The sequence below is a fragment of the Caenorhabditis remanei genome, chromosome IV (assembly GCF_010183535.1).
Source record: "Caenorhabditis remanei strain PX506 chromosome IV, whole genome shotgun sequence".
NCBI lineage: Eukaryota > Metazoa > Nematoda > Chromadorea > Rhabditida > Rhabditidae > Caenorhabditis > Caenorhabditis remanei.
The window spans coordinates 18379532-18401209 of record NC_071331.1 but is presented as its reverse complement, the minus strand read 5'-3'; the positions used below and the strand labels follow the sequence as shown (position 1 = coordinate 18401209).

At 38.0% G+C, this 21678-nt stretch overlaps 9 protein-coding genes across 9 annotated transcripts; 2 read left to right on the top strand and 7 right to left on the bottom strand.

The window, feature by feature from the left end:
* Positions 1-321: 321 nt before the first annotated feature.
* Positions 322-759, bottom strand: GCK72_015091 (uncharacterized protein; the record flags this gene model as incomplete). The annotated part of the gene is made up of 2 exons (XM_053730624.1): positions 322-573; positions 619-759. The coding sequence occupies 2 exons, from the start codon at positions 757-759 to the stop codon at positions 322-324; spliced, it is 393 nt and encodes a 130-aa protein (XP_053585396.1).
* A 107-nt stretch (positions 760-866) lies between these two features.
* GCK72_015090 (uncharacterized protein) lies at positions 867-2876 on the bottom strand (the record flags this gene model as incomplete). The annotated part of the gene is made up of 8 exons (XM_053730623.1): positions 867-982; positions 1029-1155; positions 1201-1313; positions 1361-1585; positions 1631-1797; positions 1846-2015; positions 2435-2699; positions 2746-2876. The coding sequence occupies 8 exons, from the start codon at positions 2874-2876 to the stop codon at positions 867-869; spliced, it is 1314 nt and encodes a 437-aa protein (XP_053585395.1).
* Positions 2877-3269: 393 nt separating this feature from the next.
* On the bottom strand, positions 3270-6859 carry GCK72_015089 (uncharacterized protein; the record flags this gene model as incomplete). Its single annotated transcript, XM_053730622.1, has 9 exons — positions 3270-3412; positions 3456-3623; positions 3672-3939; positions 3990-4093; positions 4143-4950; positions 4994-5185; positions 5234-5425; positions 5558-5704; positions 6788-6859. The coding sequence occupies 9 exons, from the start codon at positions 6857-6859 to the stop codon at positions 3270-3272; spliced, it is 2094 nt and encodes a 697-aa protein (XP_053585394.1).
* Positions 6860-7478: 619 nt separating this feature from the next.
* On the bottom strand, positions 7479-8343 carry GCK72_015088 (uncharacterized protein; the record flags this gene model as incomplete). The annotated part of the gene is made up of 4 exons (XM_053730621.1): positions 7479-7788; positions 7837-7985; positions 8034-8165; positions 8218-8343. 4 exons carry the CDS (start codon positions 8341-8343, stop codon positions 7479-7481), a joined length of 717 nt encoding a protein of 238 aa, XP_053585393.1.
* A 231-nt stretch (positions 8344-8574) lies between these two features.
* On the top strand, positions 8575-9662 carry GCK72_015087 (uncharacterized protein; the record flags this gene model as incomplete). The annotated part of the gene is made up of 6 exons (XM_003108599.2): positions 8575-8632; positions 8685-8792; positions 8837-9239; positions 9286-9391; positions 9445-9527; positions 9578-9662. The coding sequence occupies 6 exons, from the start codon at positions 8575-8577 to the stop codon at positions 9660-9662; spliced, it is 843 nt and encodes a 280-aa protein (XP_003108647.2).
* A 693-nt stretch (positions 9663-10355) lies between these two features.
* On the bottom strand, positions 10356-11926 carry GCK72_015086 (uncharacterized protein; the record flags this gene model as incomplete). The annotated part of the gene is made up of 5 exons (XM_003089196.2): positions 10356-10466; positions 10512-10690; positions 10737-11008; positions 11059-11150; positions 11867-11926. The coding sequence occupies 5 exons, from the start codon at positions 11924-11926 to the stop codon at positions 10356-10358; spliced, it is 714 nt and encodes a 237-aa protein (XP_003089244.2).
* A 3206-nt stretch (positions 11927-15132) lies between these two features.
* Positions 15133-17571, top strand: GCK72_015085 (uncharacterized protein; the record flags this gene model as incomplete). Its single annotated transcript, XM_053730620.1, has 10 exons — positions 15133-15228; positions 15281-15364; positions 15870-16116; positions 16381-16498; positions 16542-16665; positions 16709-16815; positions 16925-17021; positions 17076-17346; positions 17389-17448; positions 17495-17571. 10 exons carry the CDS (start codon positions 15133-15135, stop codon positions 17569-17571), a joined length of 1281 nt encoding a protein of 426 aa, XP_053585392.1.
* On the bottom strand, positions 16611-18351 carry GCK72_015084 (uncharacterized protein; the record flags this gene model as incomplete). The annotated part of the gene is made up of 4 exons (XM_053730619.1): positions 16611-16696; positions 16964-17132; positions 17989-18150; positions 18196-18351. 4 exons carry the CDS (start codon positions 18349-18351, stop codon positions 16611-16613), a joined length of 573 nt encoding a protein of 190 aa, XP_053585391.1.
* Positions 18352-20542: 2191 nt separating this feature from the next.
* GCK72_015083 (uncharacterized protein) lies at positions 20543-20906 on the bottom strand (the record flags this gene model as incomplete). The annotated part of the gene is made up of 2 exons (XM_053730618.1): positions 20543-20777; positions 20824-20906. The coding sequence occupies 2 exons, from the start codon at positions 20904-20906 to the stop codon at positions 20543-20545; spliced, it is 318 nt and encodes a 105-aa protein (XP_053585390.1).
* Between the last annotated feature and the right edge of the window lie 772 nt (positions 20907-21678).

The following is a 21678-nucleotide window of genomic DNA, read 5'->3' as shown; positions in this document are numbered from 1 at the left end:
TGAAAACTAAGAAGTTTGGAAGTGTGTCATAAAGTCGCAGCGATTCGGACATCCGGACAAACAGATTTTCAAGACGGTGACGTTTTCTCTAATCAGTATCAAATTATGAGTTGAAAAACGACTCCAAAAAGTGCAATGGGAAAATCTTCTAGTAGTGTGTGTTACAGATCAAAGACCTGATTCGGATCAAAGCAAAACAGGCTGTAAAGATCTGAGAATGAATAAGCAGAAAAGTGAATGGAAGATAATGTATTTTAAAGGAAACTTTACTTATTTCACTGGGCTGTATCTAGTAAAATAACATAAGATACACTTTAATTATTAGTTTTGCAGTTTTCCACAAATATCTTTCCAAATGTGTCTAATTTTCTCAATCCCATGAGGCGTTAAATGCATTTCAGTGGTGAAATATGAGAATCCCTTCTTGTCGAACGTTCGGAATGTATTGGTGCTTCTTTTGTAGAACTCTGGTACATAATCTATCATGATACACTTCTCTCCGCAGTCTTTCAAAAGTTGAGCATACCGTTTGCGGGACATGAAGTAGTCAGATGTTCGGCGGACCAACATATTCTGAAATATTGTTTTTATCTTGAATACTTTTTATTTTAATCTCACATCAATAGCCACCGGATCTGTTCCATTTCTCATCATGAATCCGATTCTTGGAATCTTCCATCGATCGATTGCAGGGAATGCATCCAGAATATACATTTTGTATTTTATATTCGAAATGAATTTCAGCATTTGAGCTTTCATTGTTTGATAGGTTGGATCTTCGTCAAAACTTGTCACATTTTCGGGTAACGGACCACCGATTGATAAGTATCTTAAAGAAAAGTGAAAACGAGTGTATCCGTGAATGCTCACCTTGATATCACAAATGCGAAATCCGGTTTTTCTTTCTCAATATGTTCTGCATAGTCTGTGAAATTTCGTCTACATCTTTCTTTGTCCATAGATGGAAAAAATGGCTCACATCCTAAAATTAGTAAGATTTCTTCGTGGAGTTGTCCCTCAGAACTCACCCGATGCCGACCCTTGCATTATACTTTTAGCTTTATAGCCACATTCCTGATAGAAAAGTTTTGCATGGTTAGCCGTCCAACTGTTCCCAATTATTGCCAACTTGTATTTACCCGATTTTAAGAGGCCCTGTGATCTCAATTTTAGATTAATCAGGTTCTGACTACCTCTTACTTTATGCCTACACCATCCAAATGGACTTTCTTCTTTCTCGTAAACACATGAAGGAGCATACAGATTTTTCATATCGTTCACGCTCCATCTGGTATTCAGACGGATGACATCTTCTGTGAACACGTTTCATAATACCAGGAAACCAATCTCTTCCGCCTACCTATCGTCATATTATATGTGACTTCATCCAAGCTCGTCACATTATTTCTCATCAGATAAATACGATCCATAATGTCTTGTTTTTTGATAGCAGTGATATTTAGGAAGAATAAAATGACAACCATTAATCCGATGCTTGTAGAAGATAACTTCAGGTACCATTTCTCAAATGTTTCGTAAGTAATTATGGCTAGGAAAACGGATGAGATCAAAGCGATAAACAAATCTAAAAGAAGCAATTGAAAAGAAATCAGTTTTTCTGTTTCCTCACAGATCTGATCTCCATTACAAGACAGCTTCCAGTAAGCATAGATTGGCCAATGAATCAAATACAAAGAATAAGAAATATCTCCAATATATGTCAAAACTCTATTAGAGAGAATCAAGTTCTCATCAGAGATCAGCATAAGACATCCAGTACCTATGGTCACAAGTGGTCTGAAAATATATCGAAGCTACACATGTTCCAACTTAAATTTTGTGTACCTTACAATCAACGCTGGCAGAGCTACAGGGTAGGTGTTCACAAAAGTTAGGACTATCAGAAAGAAATAAGCAGCGGATTGAGTGAATCTTGCTGAACGACTCTCTGATGGACTGTCATCTACTTCCTGATTTTCATTAACCATTAATAGTTCTCTGACCTCTTCTTGCTTCTGAAGTGCTTCGTAGGAGTCAGCTGATTTTGGGATAGTCAGGAGGTAGACAACCATACCTTAACAAACTATTTCATCTAGAACCAAATTCTTACGGTAGAAATCACCTATCAAAAACTGCCATATTCTAGCGAACACACTGTTGAAAGCTATCGTAGCCGGGGAAATGAAAAAGTAGAAAAACGAAATCAAGCCTTAAGTTTTTTTAAAGATTCAAAGGTTCTCCATTATTAGTTTACCTATAATTCCGTAGTATCCATATTGATACTGTCCTGGGAGGTCGCTTGCAAATAGAAAAATGAAAGGAACCAGGAAGTAGAAATGAATTTCAACAGATAATGACCAGGTATGAGTGAAGATGTCCACAGCGATAGATAGCTGTGACTCGTTATTTCGTAAATATTGGATGAATAACTCACCATCTGAAAATAGTCTTCTTGGTCAGTAGTTGGGCGATTGGAAACAAAAAGGAGCGCGTGAACAGCAGATTCTTGATTCAGCTCAATAGCAGTATCTGGGAAATAGTTATAGAGACAAATCATGGCAATGAAGATAATAATTAGATACAACGGTAGAATTCTCTTGAATCGTTTTGAGTAGAATAAAGTAACCAGGGAGCAGGTCGACTCATTTTCAGCTCTTTTTAGTAGCATACACATCAAGAATCCGGATAGAACAAAGAATCTGGAAAAGCTCATTGGTCCGATTCATCCGAAATGATAAGACTCACTGATCAACACCGAGATAACCATTTGGACAGTATTCCGGGTAAAAATGAAATCCGAGTACCACAATAATAGCAAGAGCACGTATACCTTGTAAGTCTAATCGTTTAGATGGTTTTGGTTTCGGAAGATCCATTTTTCGAGACGTTACGCCGATAATATGAAATAGAATATGTTGAGTGCTTCCATAAAACGAAATGAATTTTTCAAATCTATTGCACTTCTGAACAGACTTTCGATCTTTTCCGGTTTGGGCGTGTAGTGAAATTTGCTTGAAAAATAGGCATGCCCGTTCTCAAAAACTACTGCATTGGATTTTCCCGAATGAATTATTTTCCTACGATGACGATAGTGGATTGACAAAAAATGGTCCGATTTTCTAGATAATCGTGTGTCCATTATTCCATTATCTGATTTTGGATGTTACGGAGTGCTGCTGGATTGTGTATGAGAAAATATCACAAATTCATTTGCCACAGAAAAAATAACCCGAAAAAAATCATACGAAAAAAGTTTAAAATTAAAGATATCATTTCGGATTCAAAGAAGCCAATCGTGCCGGCCTCTTTGCAGATTGAGCTCTTTCGAAAAGAGCATCCGTGTAAATGACTCCACTGGCAAGACCATCAAATGTGGGTGTCTTCGTGGGGAATAACGATTTTGCAGTTGATACTGAAGCACGATTGGATTTAAAGACATACTGATGGACACTTACGCTTCTGATCACTCTTGTATTTATTGATTACATTGATCTGTTTCACTGGTTTGAAATAGCTATTCGCCAAGTTCTCCGAGTCACTTTTTGCCAATCGTTCTCTCAATTTGTCATCGAAATTCGATCGGAGTAGAGTGTGCTCCTGCTTGACCGGCTCGGACATGTATCCTGAAAAAAGTTTGACTGGTGGAAGTGCGCTCTACGGATAACATTTACCATTATTAGCCAGCGGAAGGATCATTCTATTCATTGACATCTCTGGTAGAATCCATCGACTCTCGTCTTCATTCCATATCGCTTCTTTCTTTATCCGATCGATATTACTGTAGTTTGTATCTTTTTTAATGATGGGCTGAATCTTATCCATAATTTGCATCAAAAGCTTCAACTGTTGATCTTGTTTTCGGATAGTGTCCAAGTAGTCAAGACGGTCCAGTTCGAATTCTCCATGAAGGTCTTCAATTTCCCTTTCGTAGCCTTTAGACTGAAAAAAAGAAACTAGAGAGTGCGGAGATACATACGCGACTAGCTTACCTTCTTGACCTCTTTCTCAAGCTGCGACGTGACTGCATCCAACTTCTCTTGGGTTGTACTGTAGACTTGTAACAATGGATCATCCTTATGAACATTCAAAGCAGCTGAAATAAATCATTCGATCATTATTTTCTCTCCAAAACCTCAGCGAACCTGCCAACTTTTGAGTCTTAGTCTCCGCTTCCTTCAACTGTTTCATCCTTTTTTGTTTCAATTGAGTATTCCCTGCCTCCTCTCCACCAATGAACTGATCCTGTAGCTGTTGTATCTTCTTTGCCGCTTCTTCCGGATTCAAGTTATCCAAATTAGCATTAGCCCTCTCATATTCCGCTTTCAACTCCTCTAAATCTTTCTGCAATTCTGCTTTACTAGTCTGTTCTCTCTCGTATTCTCCTCTCAAATCAGTCATTGCTTGTTCGAATTCTTCTCTTAATTTCTTTCGTTCTTCTTCAATTAAAGAGGCGTCAGGAACAGCTGGACCAGCGGCTCCAGGTTGGACCATTGCTTTGAGTCGGGCGATTTCTTCTTGATATTCTCGAAGCAATGCATCCTTCGGATCTTCGTTGATCGTTGGTTTATTCTTGATATTCTTCGCACGATTCGCATATCGAAGAGTAGAAAGAGTTTCATCATAATTATCACTGGATGGGGACACACAAGCTATCATGATAGTTTTTGTGTTACCTCCCAGAGAGTCTTGCAGCAACCTGGTCAGCTTACTGTCTCTGTACGGAATATGCTTTGACTTTCCATCTACCAAAGCTGATATCACATTTCCCAGTGCCGACAGTGACAAATTAATTTTCGTCGCTTCCTTCAACCGATCTCCAGTGGCTCCTGTCTTACTCTGCCTCTCACTTCCAGCCAAGTCCACTAGATTTAGTTTTCCCATTCGTATTGATCCAGATTCCGTCATGCCTTCTACATAGACAGTGAATATGGAATGACTCCGAGAGGAGTCCTAAAATCATTGATTTAAAAGATTCCAGCATTAAAATAAGTACCTTATTCATCAGAGTCGCCCCAACATGTCTGTTATTGAATCCTCTTGTCATCAACTCCTTACAAGCTGGTACATCATGACAGACATGCATTGAGAGCCCTGCCACATAGACACCTCGATCGGGTTGCTCTTTGATTTCCAGTTTTTGTTTGTTGTCTGCGCCTAACAAGTCTCGAACTTCTTCATTGTAAATCTAAAATTTCACGACTTATAAGTTTTGTATCCTTTGAAAGTGAGGAACCTCTAGATAACTGCAATGCACTAGAAATTTCACATTTTCCGTTGTCGCTGTTGCTGTGAATATGTGGTCAAAAGCCCTGGGAATGACACCTCGTTGAGCTGGAATACTTTCCACACCCTGCATTGAAAACGTCTTTCCAGAACCAGTTTGTCCATAAGCGAACACAGTTCCATTGTAGCCTTCTATCACGTTCTGGAAATAAAATATGAGTATTTAGTCATCAAGGTAGAATCTAAAAAGTGTTCTATGCTCGAGTTTTCAAAATTTTAATTTCCGGGGTCATCCTCTGGACTAAACTCATCCCAAACTTTGAATCATCCTCACCTCAACCAACGGAAAAACGATATCATTATAAATCTGCTCTCCAGTTGAATCCATGAAATAGGATCCATCAAATGTGAAGTCTTTTGGTGTTCCATCGTCTGCTATCAGATTCACTTGTCCGATGTTTGGAGTAATCCCGACGCAGAGCTGAAATAATGAGAGGGTGATTTGAATTTTCAGAATCTACAAATTCAGATGATTCTTGCTATCGTAAACTATTAGGTGGGCGGAATTTCGGAATATCGTTGTCAAGGAGTTTCCTTTTTGTTTTCAATAATTCATAACCTTTCCGTTGTTTTGTTTTCCCCTTTTTAGTTCATCATCTCCATTTTTGGTTCCCGACTTTTTCAAATTTGAAGCCTTTCAAGCCTAATCTATTCTGTCTACTAACTACTTCAGAAACCAAATATTTCTCCGTATAAACCTAAACACTTTTTCTCATCAAAAATACGTCACTTTCCCTTCCATGGAGCTCCGAGAGTTCTCACGCCTACGTATGGGAATATTGACAGGAGAGGAAACGGAAATTACGACAGAAAAACAGTATAGTCGGTGGGCTGAAACTATACGATTTGTATCAGGAAATTGGAGAACAAAACATGTATCGGAAATTGATAAATCTATATAGTTTCTGAGAATTAGGTAGGTGTTATTCTGTCTGGGAAAACAGAACGGTTGTGACGTAAAATAACAGTTGGCGGACATCCGGACAAACAGACATACAGTGAAACAGAGGGTACAGTAACAAGTATGAACATCAGTTGAAAACTACGGAATGTGTCTTTAAATCACAGATAGTCTGAAAATTTCTAGCTTTGATCTCACCAACTCTCAAACGAAATGTGTTTCAATTTTTTCATTTTTTCAAACTTCAATGATATAAAATTTTCAATTTCAGAAATCTCCCCCTCATTGCTAGACATTCATGATTCATCCCCTCGAAGACTAAAAAATTGCGAAAGTTCCTTTTTCTTCCGGTCACATAATTTTCTGACCACTACAGAGAAACTCAATGAAGCAAACTAAAAAGCAGGTGAGAGAAACATATGTCTCCCTCTCTTTTGAATACCTTTCTTACTTTTTACTATATAATTAAACGGATTCCTTCTACTATACTAAACGTATGGCTTCTTTTGGTTCTCGTCATTCCTGGCTAACTATATTTTCCGAAATGAAAAATACTAGGATCCCAGAATCCAGAATTTTGATTCTTGGAACCCTAAAACTCACTTTTGTATTCAGATCTTTTTCTCTTTGATTGAACGGCCGACATCTTACGGCAACTCTGACACTTTCTGCCATTCGAATACTTTTCCGTAATCAGAAGACGTAGTATAACAAGAAAAAAAAATGTCGCGAAGCAACCAGAATATACACTAAAAAGAAGAAGACGTGAGCCGGGAGAAACAAAATGCAAAGGAATTGAAGAAAAACGAGAAAAGAGGGAGAAATGAGCACGAGAAAGAGGAGGAGAAGAGAAGGCGCGGCTTCCTAGCAACCACTTCTATATACCAGATATTGTTATGCTTCTTTCCTTCTTTTTTCACTCCGTTATACCCGTGATTCTGGTGTCGACGAAGGCGGAGAGAGAAATTGAGTTATACGATTGTTTCATATCACCAAATTTCCGGCTTTTCGCTGATTGGTTTTTTGTCTGTTTTTGGGGAAGGGTAGGGGTAAGGGATAAACAGAAAGTAGTGAAGGTACAGAGATCTGATGGTGATATTCATACGGAAATTAAATGTTGACCAGAGCACGGGGAGACAAGAAAAAGCGAGAAGGGTTAGTAGAAAGTTTTCACTTTTTAAATGCTAACCCATCTCTTTTTACAACGAAATGCTAGTAACGATAAAGCATGTAAATGTACAAATAAAGCAAGTAAGATAAAGGCGAAAATAAGATTTACAATCACAATATACAATTAAATCGACTTTTTGTCGTCTGAAGTGATAGGGGAATTTGATTCCGAAGCAGACGTAGGTTTAAATTCCAAATCATGAATATATGTAGCACGTGGATATAGTTTTTTGAGTCCTGGCCATTGAACTATAAGGCAATCGACCATTCCGAGATAATAGAGAATCGCACCGGATAGAGACAACTTTCTGACCCGGCAAATGGATTCTTCGTAAATGATAACAGTGTCATGGAGGCGAATTATATCGAAGAAAGCAGCAGCCAAGGCGACAGGAATACATGTTCCGGGACCGTTGAGAAGAACGAGATCGGGTCTGAAAACACATTGATTTCAATGAAAATTTTAAATAAATCTGGCGAACCGAATTCTGTATATAAGTTTAACGGCAAACACTGTTGCGTGGAACGTCGAAGCGATAGAAGTGATGTATGATTGTCCAACTTCTCGAGATCTCGGAATCCTTTCAATGCAAAACTTCTCATTATTTCGTGATTTTTCGTGTGCGACGGCCTTGAATAACAAAACAATTGAACACAGAACACTCATTATATCTCTCACCTTATCTTCACTAATGGTATCAGTATCTGCAATGATATATGTTCTTTCATCGAATTCGTCGCCAAAGTGCTTGATCAGATCTAGCATTTCCGTCGTGTGACCACCGGAACCAAGAACTGCGCATAGTGACGCCTAAGAAGTTATTACATTTACATTTTACTCATTAAATGTACTAAAAACAAACCTTCTCTCTTTTCGGCTTAATTTTCGCTGAATGGTTCGAATGTCTGACTTGAAATGCCATAAATGCAGTCAAACATAATACTCCGAACAAAAGTACAGCTACGACAACGAAAAAGAAGAAGAACATTTTATGAAATCAGTCAGAAATGGAGAAAAACAACATAAAACGTGGTGTTGCCGCCTTCCTCCCGTAAATCGACACAGAGCCATAAAAGAGGAAGCGCTAGGCCACAAGGCCGTGTAGTCCTCGTGGGAAAGTGTGTTTTTGAGATGTTCTCTTGCTATTTACCAATTTTTTGTAATATTACATGTAATATTTCACAATTTAAATTGCAGACTAAATACACGACGCGTCTCCATGTTAGTTAGTCGTCAAATTCTTCTTAACCCTTCGAGGTTACTGGTAAACGAAGTAGGTAATTCTTAATTTTCAAATATTGAAAACTCAGATGTAAATTAGTTTTTCAGCCTTCCAATCAACAAAGTCCACTCCATTTGTTGAAAATTCCAAATTAGTGAAAAGCAGAGAGGTCAAAACACCGCCCAAGTATCCGAGTTTCGCAAAAAGAAGGACAGGTAACTCAATCGTCTCGGTTCCTTGTCTAATTTTAATTCGTCAGGACAGAAAATGAGCCAACAATTCGAATATCTTCTAATTCTTGACTTCGAAGCCACATGTCAGGAAAACTCAAAAGGACCCATTCTCCCAGTTCAAGAAATCATCGAATTCCCTGTTGTCCAACTGTCAACATCAGATTGGAAAGAAATTCGTCGTTTTCACCAATATGTTCGGCCTACGGAATCTCCAAAACTCACTTCTTTTTGCACATCGTTGACTGGAATTATTCAAGAAATGGTTGATGAGAAACCGACACTTTCGGGTGTGCTGGAAGAGTTTGATAAGTGGTTGAAAGAAGATTCTCGGTTGGAAAATAATAATTTTGCATTTATTACATGCGGAGATTGGGATTTGAAAGTTGCACTGCCGAATGAGGCAAAGTTCAAGAATATTCCGATTCCAGAGTAACGCTGAGTCTTCTAGTTTCTCTTAATTTTCCTTTGGTTTCAGCTATTTTCATCAATGGATCAACGTAAAGAAAGCTTATGCCGAGCATACGAACGATTTTGCAAGAGGGATGATGCAACTACTGAAAACCTACAAACTACAGCATCAGGTTTGTTTACTTCATATATTTTTCTCTTCAAAAAATTATCTTGATTTTTTCAGGGTCGCCATCACAGTGGAATTGATGACGTCGCGAACATTTGTGAAGTTGTTCGATGTCTGGGGAAAGACGGACACAACTACAGGTGACTCGTGTTGACTGAATTCCTAAATGACCTCTTTTCTTTTGTTTCAGAATCACAAGTAACGATCAACCGTCAACAACATCATCAAATCGGCGACGGTTCAGAGAAGCGGTGGCGCCGAAAATGAATAAATAGCTGATTTTTGATGTTTTCGTTAGGTTTTTGATTGTTTTTTGTTAAAAGTTGTTGTAATTTTTCGGAAATTTCTTCTTTTTAACTTTTTCAGAAGTGAGTTTTGCAGAGAAGTATTATGAATTCATTTTTATCTGTGCAACTCACGCGGCGGCCACGCCCACCCCGATTTTAACGCTGCGTTCAATTTTTGAACACTGCCGCAAGAAATGGGCGTGGCCGCCGCGTGAGTGCGGCGCGGACTTCTCATGCACAGATAAAAATGAATTCATAATATTTAGAAGGTGCGCTTTGATTGCGTAAATTTCGTTGCAAGGCCAATCACGACAAAATAATCGATTACTCGAAGAAAGTGCATTGTTTTTATGCGAATGTAGACAAAGTTACTGTTAAAACCCGGAATGTTTCATCATTCTTGATAGTTTTATTCCACGAGTTTGTCAACTGCAAATTCCGTGTTAAATATCGACGAATGAACCGAATATACTCAGTTTCGCAAGGAATCCGTCGTTTGATAGCTAAAAACATCTGTCAAAAGTTATTTCCCGCTGTAAACGCTCCAGTAAGAAACCAAAATCGTAAAGTATCAGATGATTTATTGCAAAATGTCGAAAATTAAAACAAGAGAAAACTGAAATGATGGCGTCGACCCGTGTTGGATAACAACAAAGAAATGAAAAAAGAAAACAAAGAGAATCAAACAATATGATATCCCTTATCTTCTGGATTACTCGTCGGCGGCCGCGCTTCTTTCTTATCACAACTCTTCGCTCGGGATAAACGACGACGCAGTGACCGGGCTCGTTTCTGAAACACGAAATTGATAGTTTGAAACCAAACGAAATCACTCACAGCAATCTTTTGCACCGGTTGATAACCAGTAGTATTGGAATTCCAATAATGACAAATCATGACAGCAGTCAGGATGAAGCATACTCCAAGAGCAACTGATGCGAGGAGCATGAAACCGGATAATCCATTACCAAGACCCGTTCGGACCTTCATTTTTGAGTAGTGGTCGAGCCAGATTCCTAGAAAATAATTCAAATGTAAACTGAAGTTTTGTAGGATTTGTACCTGTCGTAATAACAGCAAGAAGACTTCCAACAGCTGACATGATACAGAAGACAAGCCACAAAATGAGCATCGTCCTCCATCGGTATCTATGAACAGCTCCTAATCCCATTGCTCCTGTCAAAAGACTCACAATGGCGGATACTGTATTCATGTGACACGTGGATTGGTATTCTGCTTCATTGGGATATCCAGGACAGGTGGTTCCATGAGCCAGGAATATGAGGGAGATGAGAATTTCCGCTCGGCACAAATGTACCATTATTTGGGCATATCTGAAATAACTTTGGTTTTTTTGGAGACTCTACATTTCAGAAAAACTCACTCAGTATGCTGGAATCCTGCCTTCTGCATGACGGTATAATTTTTGTAACGTCTTCTTTCAGACGACGAGAACTCCTCCTCTTCCTCAGAAGTCTGAAAGAAAATTTAATAAAGAAGACAAAGAAATATTTTGGGAATAGAAATGATTGGATAACAAATTCCCAACACACTCCCAACTGTTTTGGGGACTCATGTGACTGTGTCGGTTTATATGTTAAGTTTGGCCTTGTTTTGTGATTCGGATCGAAGGAATTGATTGAGATTCTGAGGGATTGTAAGAGAGATTTTGAGAATTCTTGTAGTTTTGTAGTTAGGGGTTGAAGTACAAAGTATGGGGGAAGATTAATTGAAAAGTTGCAATGACTTGGAGCTAGAAGAAGATTTTTGAAGTTGTTTCCAGATTTTTCTTTTCAAAAAGTCAAGGATTTTTAAAACAGCCGAACAAAACAAGCGGGATGGTTTCAAAAAGTTTGTTTTTATTGGAAAATAGAAAACATGTTGTGGAAACTTCTGGATTTGCAGTCACCCGCAGACTACTGTAGCTCAGGAATTTCAGATCAGTTCTAAATGAAAACGTGATATTTGAATTCAGCGAACGTAAATGTAAATATTTAGATAAACAAAAGAACATTTCTAATCTGCTGAAAAATGACATCCCAAACATTTTTAAACCCTCTAAATTACTCACATTTTGCAACTACTATAACATGCACAATTTCAGCTCAATTCTCTTAAAAATTATATGTTCTGATTCAGCTAATCAAGGCGAATTCGACGAAACCAAATTTAAATTTAGAGAAAATGCTCACCACAGGTCCTGGCATCAATCTCGCCGTCGGTTCCTCGAAAGATGGTCGTAACAATCCCATGCTTAGATTTCGCTGAAATGACAAGACACTTTCCAGAATCAAACATTACTCTTTAAGAATTCTGAATAATATTTACACCAAAATCAAATGATCTTCTTCTTCTTTTCTATTTCCAAATATGAGTGTTTATATGACGTAAGAAGAGGAATCAGAGAGGAGAGGAGTCTCACTTACAATGGCATCGAACTCGTGAAAGTACAATAATTCATCAGAAAACTCGACCGTTCGGTCATCTTTCTCCATTATTGATTTGAGAACAGAAGGAGAAGAAGGTTACGGAGAAGAAGGAAGATGGAATGAAAACAATCATGGAGGAAATAGAGAGAGAAAAAAGAAAAAAGGGAACCGGACCTCTCGGAAGGGCACGAGATTTCAAATAGTCGTATGGTAGCAAAGTTTTCTTTTATCGTGTCTTTGGCATTTCGAAACGTTTTTTTGTAAACAAGAAGATTAGGATCTTGATTTTAGGTCAGGGAACCTTCCAGAGTATGAATAGAATTTCAGAGATCGAGATGTCGTAAATATCAGAAATGTTAGATAATTACAGGCTCCATTCAATAAGATGAAGACTTACAAAGTTTATAAAAATGAAACAACGAAAATCAAATTACTCTTCACCAATGTTCCCTCTGTGTCTTCTCACAACGATTCACTTATTTTCCAGATCTAATCTTTCTAATTTTGAGGGTCAACTCCACTACGGGACAACCAAATAATGAAAACTGAATGACCTAGAAAACCAAAAAGCTAGTTCATCTCATTGTCATCGAAGTTCTTTTTGTTCTTTGCAGGATTCAACCTTGAAGATGAAACGGCAAAAAAAAAAGAAATTCCTAGATTTTTGAGAGAGATTGTAAATTAAAATTAAATTAAGAAAGAAACTGTTTCTAGAATGGAACAGAACTTCATGAAGGGCAGCATTTGGGGGATTTCTAGGTTGCCAAAAATGACGATTATTGTTTCGGAGCATTTTGATGGAATCTTGAATGAAATTTCAGACAAAGATGATTTTAAAAAACTGAAAAATTCAGGAATTTCAAAAAAGTGAAAAATTTAAGATTCTATAGATTTTCGGATAGCTTGAAATATCACAATGTGCCAGGCCAGCTTGAAACCGTACCGATAAAAATCGAAAATTATTTTTTCCAAATACCGTAAATACTGTATTATAACGGCATGCCGTTATATTTTTCAACTGCGTTCGTGAGAAATTTTGTGGTTTCAGAAACGGATCAAATATAAACGGGAAGACTTTTTTGGACGTTCTATTTGTGGTTCTAGAGGTTACTAAGCACGCTTCTAATCAGAACCAAGAAAAAAGACCGGGATAATCATATTCATAAATTCTAAGTATAGACAGGGTGCCGTTATAATACAGGTGCCGTTCTATTACAGGTGCCGTTATAATACAGTATTTACGGTATTTTCCAAAATGTTTACAAAAATATTTCTAGACAATGTCTATAAATATTAGTTTTTCTAATTTCTAACTGCTCCTTCTTCTTTTTTATTTCTTCCGAAAATCACCGAACTTCTCTACCGAAAAACGAATCAATACATAATTTTCAAAAATCAAAAATTCTCTCCGAGACCCGATAACCCTAAAACCAAACTAACAAAAGAGAAGAAAAGAGAAAAAGAAGAAAACCATCTCATATATACTACACGAGAACACACACACCCAAGAAGAACATGAGAATATGAAGAAAACGATCTAAAGAGAAAGAGAAGACCTTTCTAGGCGAAACACAGTTTAAGCTTTTTTGTGGTGGAGAGAACCGCCAGAGAGGAAAACTTGTTTAGTTTCCACGGACAGATGACAGATAGTGGTGGTGTGGACACACGGAGGGCGGACGGATAGACGGAAAGGAAATGGAGATTCAGATGAAGAAGGAGAAGAAGAAGGTGTTTTGTGTAAAACCATTACACCGTTTCAGATTCAAGGAATCATCTCTTCGTTTTCCTTTTTCGATTCGGTTGGCTACTCTCCAAAAGAAGGCGTGGGAGGTCGTTGTGGAAATGAAAGTGAAAAGTAGGTCAGGCGTTGTTGTAAAAGAAAGGGGGGATGGTCTTGCCCCCCTACTAGCCGGTTAACTTACCAGGGCGCAAATCGAGAACGGCATTTTTTGAGAAGAGTACTTCTCCTTCGATGTTCAGGAGAGAGAAGACAATACACCTCGTGGGAAGAGATGGAAAAGTGTGGACGCGGAGGGAATGAATGATTCCCGTTGAAGATAAAAGAGGGAGAGATGGGATGAGGGCATTGCGGATCGTCGGAAAAGAATTCATGGATAGTTTTGAGGAAAGAACAGAGAGATAGGTGGAGGACTTAGAGAAGAAATATTTCCTATGGATTTCGATTAAGAAGAGACAAAAGCGCTCAGTACATGTGTAGGCTAGAGAAAAGGAATGGCGCCATCATCCCTTAGAAAAGTGAAGATGATGGGAGACAGAGAATTCGAGAAACCTTTTGACGTCATCATTGAGAATACAGCGACGCAGAGAGATGTAGACAGTTTAGAGAATATTAAGGGAATACGACAAAAAACAAATTGGGATGTTTGGATCATTTAGAGTATGAACTGATCGTTGTGCGATTAGAATAGAAGGGAAGGAGGGAGAGAAAAGAGGAATAGAGAAAAGAGGAATTGGTGATAAGGAGCATTCTTAAAGGAGTCGGGGCTACTATTTGGTCAGTTGGAGCAGCACACTTTACTTTTGTTTGTGGTTGCAATTTTACCTGTTTTTTTTTCGTTGATTTTTTTGAATTCGCGCCAATTCTTAATGACAAGACAATTTTAAAGAAAATTTTATTGTAAAGATGTAGAAGAGCCTTCAGAAAGCGTGCTCAACTAAAATTTTCAGATTTTGTTCTAGTTTCGATGGAGCGCAATTGTGAATGGAGCTTCTACTACTATTTGAAAATTGAAACAGAAAACCAAATGAAAAAAAAAACTTAACTGAAACCCTTTTTCTCCCCAAAAACTCCTATCCCCAACCACTCCCTGCCAATCATAGATCGCCTAATTACGACCTAATTTCCTCTCTTCTTAGTTATTTTTTACTGTTCCCCACCTCCGTCAAACCGTACACAAAACATGACGTTTTTGTTTTCTTTTTGAACCGAATCCAATCGAATTTGACAAGGAAAATGGTTCTGAACCTTGTTGACTCTAGTGTTCACGTGACAGAAAAATGAATTTCAGATGGTCAAAAAGGAGGATAACAAGATCGGGTTGATCGGTGCAACGTCGTATATTGTGGGCTCGATTATTGGAAGTGGAATTTTCATTGCACCCAAGGTATGGCTTAGAAGGATTCCGGATTCCTAGGCCATATTCAGTCTATTTTCAGGGTATTGTGGAACATGCTGGCTCGGTCGGTTTGTCACTTATCATATGGGTCTTCTGTGCGTTACTAAACATGATAACAGCAATAGTGAGTGTGAACTTTTCTTCCGATTTTTTAACGTTTTCGTAATTTTTTGTGGATCAAACAACGATCAAAAGTAGAGCTTCATTTTTGTAGTTGACTACTTTTTTGTACGGACACTCCCTAGAGAGTTATGGTAGTTTTAAGCGAGCAGCTTGAAAATCGCACTATTTTGTACTGAAATGGGTCGATTTGAGGGGGAAATGACTTTGTCGAGATGTAACTTGCTGGGGAGTGTACAAAAAATGTCGAAAAAAATTTGTCGAGATGTAACTTGCTGGGGAGTGTACAAAAAAGTTCCCAACTACAAAAATGGAGTTCTGTTTTTGGTCTGTTTGACCCATAAAAAAGTTATTTTGTGGGACAGTTAGTTTTACTATGACACATTCTCAAAGTTGGGCATTTTCAACTGAAAAGGGCAAAATATGACATCATTTTGGCCGGTACCGTATCTCAATTTATGATCAACTCACCAGCCTTTCAATCAGAAAAAGCTAGAAAAACCTTCCAGAACTACATCGAACTTGGCACCAGCATCCCCGAATCTGGCGCCGATCTCGCTTACATTGGCTACATGGGATGGACACCTATCGCATTCTCTCTTCTCTGGCTCTCCTTGCTCATTCAGAGCTCTTCATCTGCTGCAGTTTTATACCTAACATTTGGAAAATATATCGTCCAAGCCCTCGATCCAATTATCTGTTTCTCTCCTGCTGATGCTGACAATGCGTCGAAACTTTTCGGTTTCGGATTACTATGTGAGTTCCAAAGATTGCATAAGCTTCCTCTCCGGAAACTATGTCATTTCGTGTCTATTCGTTTTTAATAATCATTATTTTCTTTCTTATCAGTATTTCTCACGCTGACCAACATGTTTTCACTGAACACATTCGCATCAAGAGTTCAAATTATATCAATGTGCTCCAAGATTTTTGCAACTTTGATTATCATCGGAATCGGTTTCTTCTTTATCATCTTCCGCGGGGCGACGTCACATTACAGTAGTTCGCAGATAATGAAAGGGTCTGATTGGAAGCCAGGAGCAATTGTTTTGGCAATTTATCAAGGGAACTGGGCGTTCGGAGGGTTTACGACGTTGAATTATGGATCAGAGGAGATTCAGATTGAGAATTTCAGAAAGTGAGTGAAGGAGGATATTCAGGAAGACTGACAGATTTTTCAGAACCTTGCCACGAGCCTGTCTTGGAGGTCTTGTTATCTCTGCAGTCATTTATGTTCTGGTCAATGTTTCCTATTTTGCCATTTTGACACCACAGGAGATTATCGACTCTTCTGCAGTGGCTACAGTAGGTTTCATATTCCATAGAAACTGATAGTCTGAAATTTCAGACATTCATCCAAAGAACCGTTGGGAATGGAGCTGCGTTTGCTGTTCCCGCCGTGGTTGGATTTCTGCTGATTGGAACACTAAACGGAGATGTTTTCAGTTGGAGCAGGTTAGTTTCAAATTTGTTTAGTGCTAGTCCCTAAACCTGGTTTGTTTCTCTTGTAAAATCCTATTTTTCCAATAATCTACCACCCCCAAATTTTTGACCCAATTCTCAGGTACATGGTTGCCGGTTCACGACGGAAAATGATGCCCACCTGCTTCAGTTTGATACATGTTGACAATGACAGTCCAAGGGTTTCTGTCTTTTTTCATGTATGTGGGTTTGAAATGAATCAAGAGTGACCTCGGACTCTGAAAAGATTTCAGACATTCACCTCCATCATATTTGCATTCCTGGGAGATACGGACCAACTCGTTGACTACCTGAATGTAGTCGGTATGCTAACTACAATCTTCGCCCTGGCAGTACTTGTAATAATCAAATGGAGAAAGATGCCAGTTGCAGCAGATCCAGTGAAATACAGTATATTCTGGCCAATTTTGAATATAATCATAATGATTGCCCTGTTGGTTATTCCAATTCAACAAGATCCTATTTCATCCATCATTGGGTTTTCCATGTTTTTGGGAGGTGTTGGTGAGTCTGGCCCGTGTGAAAAGAAATCAAGGATGATTTCAGTGGTCTACTTTGTGGTCAAATTTATAGTTAATCATACAGAATTTCTTGGAGTCATTGATAGTAAGTATGCCTATTAAAAGTGAATAATATTAATCAAATCATTCAGGAAAACTCACTCATCTCTGTCAAATACTAACATGGACTGTTGTAGACTTAGGACCAGAAGAAAAAACTCATTTGTGATTGCTTTTATATTCAAAACTTTCAATAAACGGGTTTCGATTTAAAATTTCATTCATTAAAAATCATTGTTATATATGAAAGACAAATGGGCAAATGGGAGGATGTCGGCATTGTATTTTCAATTCCAAAAATATAAATTATCATCGAAAGTTCAATCGTCGAAAGTTTGGCTGCTCAAGTCTGCTCACACGTTTGGGAGGTAATTCATTGTTCCCCAGAATAGAAGATGGTTGTAATTGTTCCATTTCGAGAAGTACGTAGTCGAAAAAACTGGCTAAAAAATTATAAATAATTGAGATTCGTGAGGGATGTCCTGTGACTTCCTGAAAAGAAAGTGATTTTGAGACAATGATTTGAAAAATGCGCTCCATCGAAGTTGAAGAATCTAGAAGAGTACAATTAATATCGAAAACCCACCATGTAGTTTGGAAGATAATAATGAAACACTGCCAGACAAGGTAACAGTACCGAGTACGCCCAACTGTACTGCAATTCGCACGCGTCCACAACATTCCATGTGAAATATCCGAGAAATATGACGAATACGTAGATGATATACTTATAAAGCTGATAATGGGACTAAAATTCGTTCATTATGCAAATATTTTTCATTTAACAACCTACCGGTACACTCAAATCAAGATAATAAGTCATTGGCATTAGAACAAGAGAAAACGTCATTGATCCGAGAAGGACAATTTTCAAATATCCTGCGTAATATGGAATGTCTCTTCGTTTTTTCTTGCTCATCATCCCAATGTTGAGAAACCGATATATCATAACACCAACTAAAATCATGGGAAAATAAGCCATATTCTTTTTAGGAGATCCGTCACTACCGATAAACATTAACATACACATTATTATTTCTATTGAGAAGAGGTGGAGTATTGTCATTGCTCAATTGTTTTTTCTTGGCTCTTTTATGAATAAGATAGAAAAATCCAAAATCAATATATGACCAGAATGGAGAGAGAGAGGTTTCGGTTTATGTACAGTACTTTTACAGTAGTCTAGCTACGAAGCTCCGAAATTCCGCGCGCGTACTGTTTAGTGGCGCGCTGGTCTTTTTCTCGCGAGAGGAGTGCAGGAGTGCTTCACAATTTGTCGTTTCACACAGTGTATTTCAAGTGTATACGTTTGTTTCCCGATGAAAAATGTTTTATGGACGGTTAGTTGTAATTGTAACTAAAGGTACTCTCCGCCGATAATTTCAGAAGACTTCCTACTCGTCAAATAATCAATTAACTGCAGTTTGGGAGAGCATTGGAAACATCAGAGACAGTTCATCGAGCAGCCGATAGTAGTCTACTGTTTTAGATTTGATCAGATAGAGCTTGAAAAGGAGATTCCGGTATTTCGAAAATTCTAATTTTTTCATGAATCAACCCAGCGTCTCGGAAAAAAGCAAATTCTCTTGGAGGTGGCTCCAGAAATCAGGCTGGAGAGAGTGATGAAGGCTGAAAGTTAAGAAAATCGCTGCTTGTGGTGAATTTTTGAGTTCATTTCTATGAAAAAATCTTCTCGCCGTGCACATGAATGTCTATTTTTACACATTTCTCCTAAAATATAAAAAAAAAATTTTCTCTCCTGCACTACGAGAAGATAGTTGGATTTAAACAACGACTATGCGCGATTTTCGGCATTTCGACCTTTCATCACTCGTTTTAGCATGATCTTCGAGCATAACTCAATTAAGAATTTCTCTTTTCCTTGTCTTTCTGAACAGTTCCGTGTAAAAAATGAGACATTTGTTAATAGCGATGTCCCTTTTGAATGAAAATTGTGCATTCATTTATTTCTCATTCTACCCACGTGCCGCTTTAATTCCTCCTTTCCTGTACTGATTTCTACTTTAAATTCGAATTGGATTTCTATGAACGATTGTGCTTATGAGGTTTTAGGTTTAGAAACGGACAAATTACGATTTATTTTCACGTTCATGTTTCAGTGTAGACAGAAGGAAAGCTGAAAGAGACTTCTGCTCAGAATTTCCGATGCTTTTGATTGAAAACTCTGTAAGATAGATTTAAACAAATAGGTTTTTGAGAAAAGTTATCAGTTAGACGCTGTATCGTGGACTGGAAGAGACATTTCATAACTTTGCGAGAATAAGTAACAAATTATCTCGCAATCTAATTGAGCAATCAGTAAAATTCACCAATTTATCAGTTATGACATCCCGATCTTTTGTTTGTATAACCCCTATCTGTAAAATTTCAATTTCTCATCAAATATTTATTTAACAATGTTAGGGAAAAAGAAAATAATAATAATAATTCAAGATAGATAATAGAACTTTATCGAAAGTGATCAACGATGGGATTCCCAATCATGTTTCTTTCAGCGCCAGCAGCCTCGTCGTTCTTTCTCTTCATCCTGATTCTCATCATTGTCGTCTACAACTTCGAGTTGTTGGATTGGTTAAAAACGTGCAGCAGGTGGTGCGTTAAGCCTTCTGAAATTTTTAAAGTTTGTTTATTTCGTTTTAAAAGGTTGAATCCACAGGCCAGGAAATGACTATTAAACCGCAGCGACACTTCGAAACCACGTTTGATCCTCTTTTTTGTCAACATGGGCGGGGAAAAAAAGAAAATGAGAAGAGACTGAACTGGGTTGGAAATGTCCGTAGAAAAGAGGATCAGACAAATTGGCGTTCCCACCCATGTTTGCAAGAATTCCAGAAGTAGTCAAAAAAAGTTGAGTTTGGCGGAGCTTCAGGCTTGTGTATAATCTGAAAATCGGCGTAAAAATCGTGTTTCACGCGCTTGAAGTCCAAGTTTGACTTCTTGTTAACAACGAGAAAAATGAGAATTCAGTGCACACCAACGTACGCGACTACAGTAACCCAAAAAATGCCTTGAACTCTTGAAAATCACTATTTTAAAAATGATATTCCTAGTTCTTTCGTGATTTTTTATTTTTTTTTCAATCAACACATTTGAAGTAGTCGAAAGTTCAAATCTAATTATCAAGGCAAATTAAACTCACAATACATCAATGTCAAAGCCTCGGTTATGCCATCGTCATACGAACCCATTAGAGAAAACACCCCAACGGCAATTCCAACACCTCCAAGCACCTTCAGTCCCAACCCGACCACCTTCATCAGATCTTCATTGAATCCGTACAGTTTGTGTGCCAGGTAGATCAGACACATGAGAAGTGAGCAGCCGCGGGAAGTGAAATTTCTGGAGCTTGTGAGACTGAAATATTGACTATATTAATTACTTTCAATCAGTCTTTAATGACTTGGCAAGGTTCCGGATCGATTCGACATCAAACTGGGTGACGTTTCTGTGGAGATCCTGTGCCATCTGATTCTGGCTTGCCATTGCGGAGAAAACGATGATGGAAGGGAGTAGAGCCTGGGAAAATAGATGTTTTCAAAAGCTGCTTTCATCAGTTATTCCACAAGATATGTTTTAAATAATTTCTGAAAGTTTTTGCCAGCAGTAATATAGGATTTTCCAGTCGTATCAGACGTCTTTTCACTGAACACCCTTGTTATGTGTATACTTTTAACATCCTGAAAGGTTAATCAGAATCAAAGTTGAGGTGTTGATAAGGGTTTTGGAGATGTTTACACTTACTCCCATGAAAACCCCCAAAAACGTTTCGATCGCTTGTACTTTTGTCCAATGTTTGTTTTGATGTTGTTGCACCATTCGGCAAGTCTTTGGAATCTCGTCTGATGAATGCGGACTAGTACCGGTTGAGGGTTTTGTTGTCTTCTACCTCTATGCATCTGAAAAACAGAATATATCTAATGTTGAGAATATTTCTTTAAGAAAAGCTAAAAAAGGAAATTTTTCAATCGATAATTTCCAGATCTACTGTTCAATTCAGTAGATCAAAAACAATGATAAAACTTTGTTGAAATTGTCGGATTTGTAAAAATTTCAACAAAGTTTTCAGTGGAATGCGTGCCACGAAAATCATTCTTACTTCATATCTTACTGTAGAACTGATGACAAGATGAGAATCATAACTTCGAATAAAAGTTCAAACGAGCAGCAAACTAGTAAAGCATTCTGAAACTCTTATTCTCACTCATAATTTTGGTTTGTTACTATTGGTGAATGTTCATCTTATTCAACTCTCTTG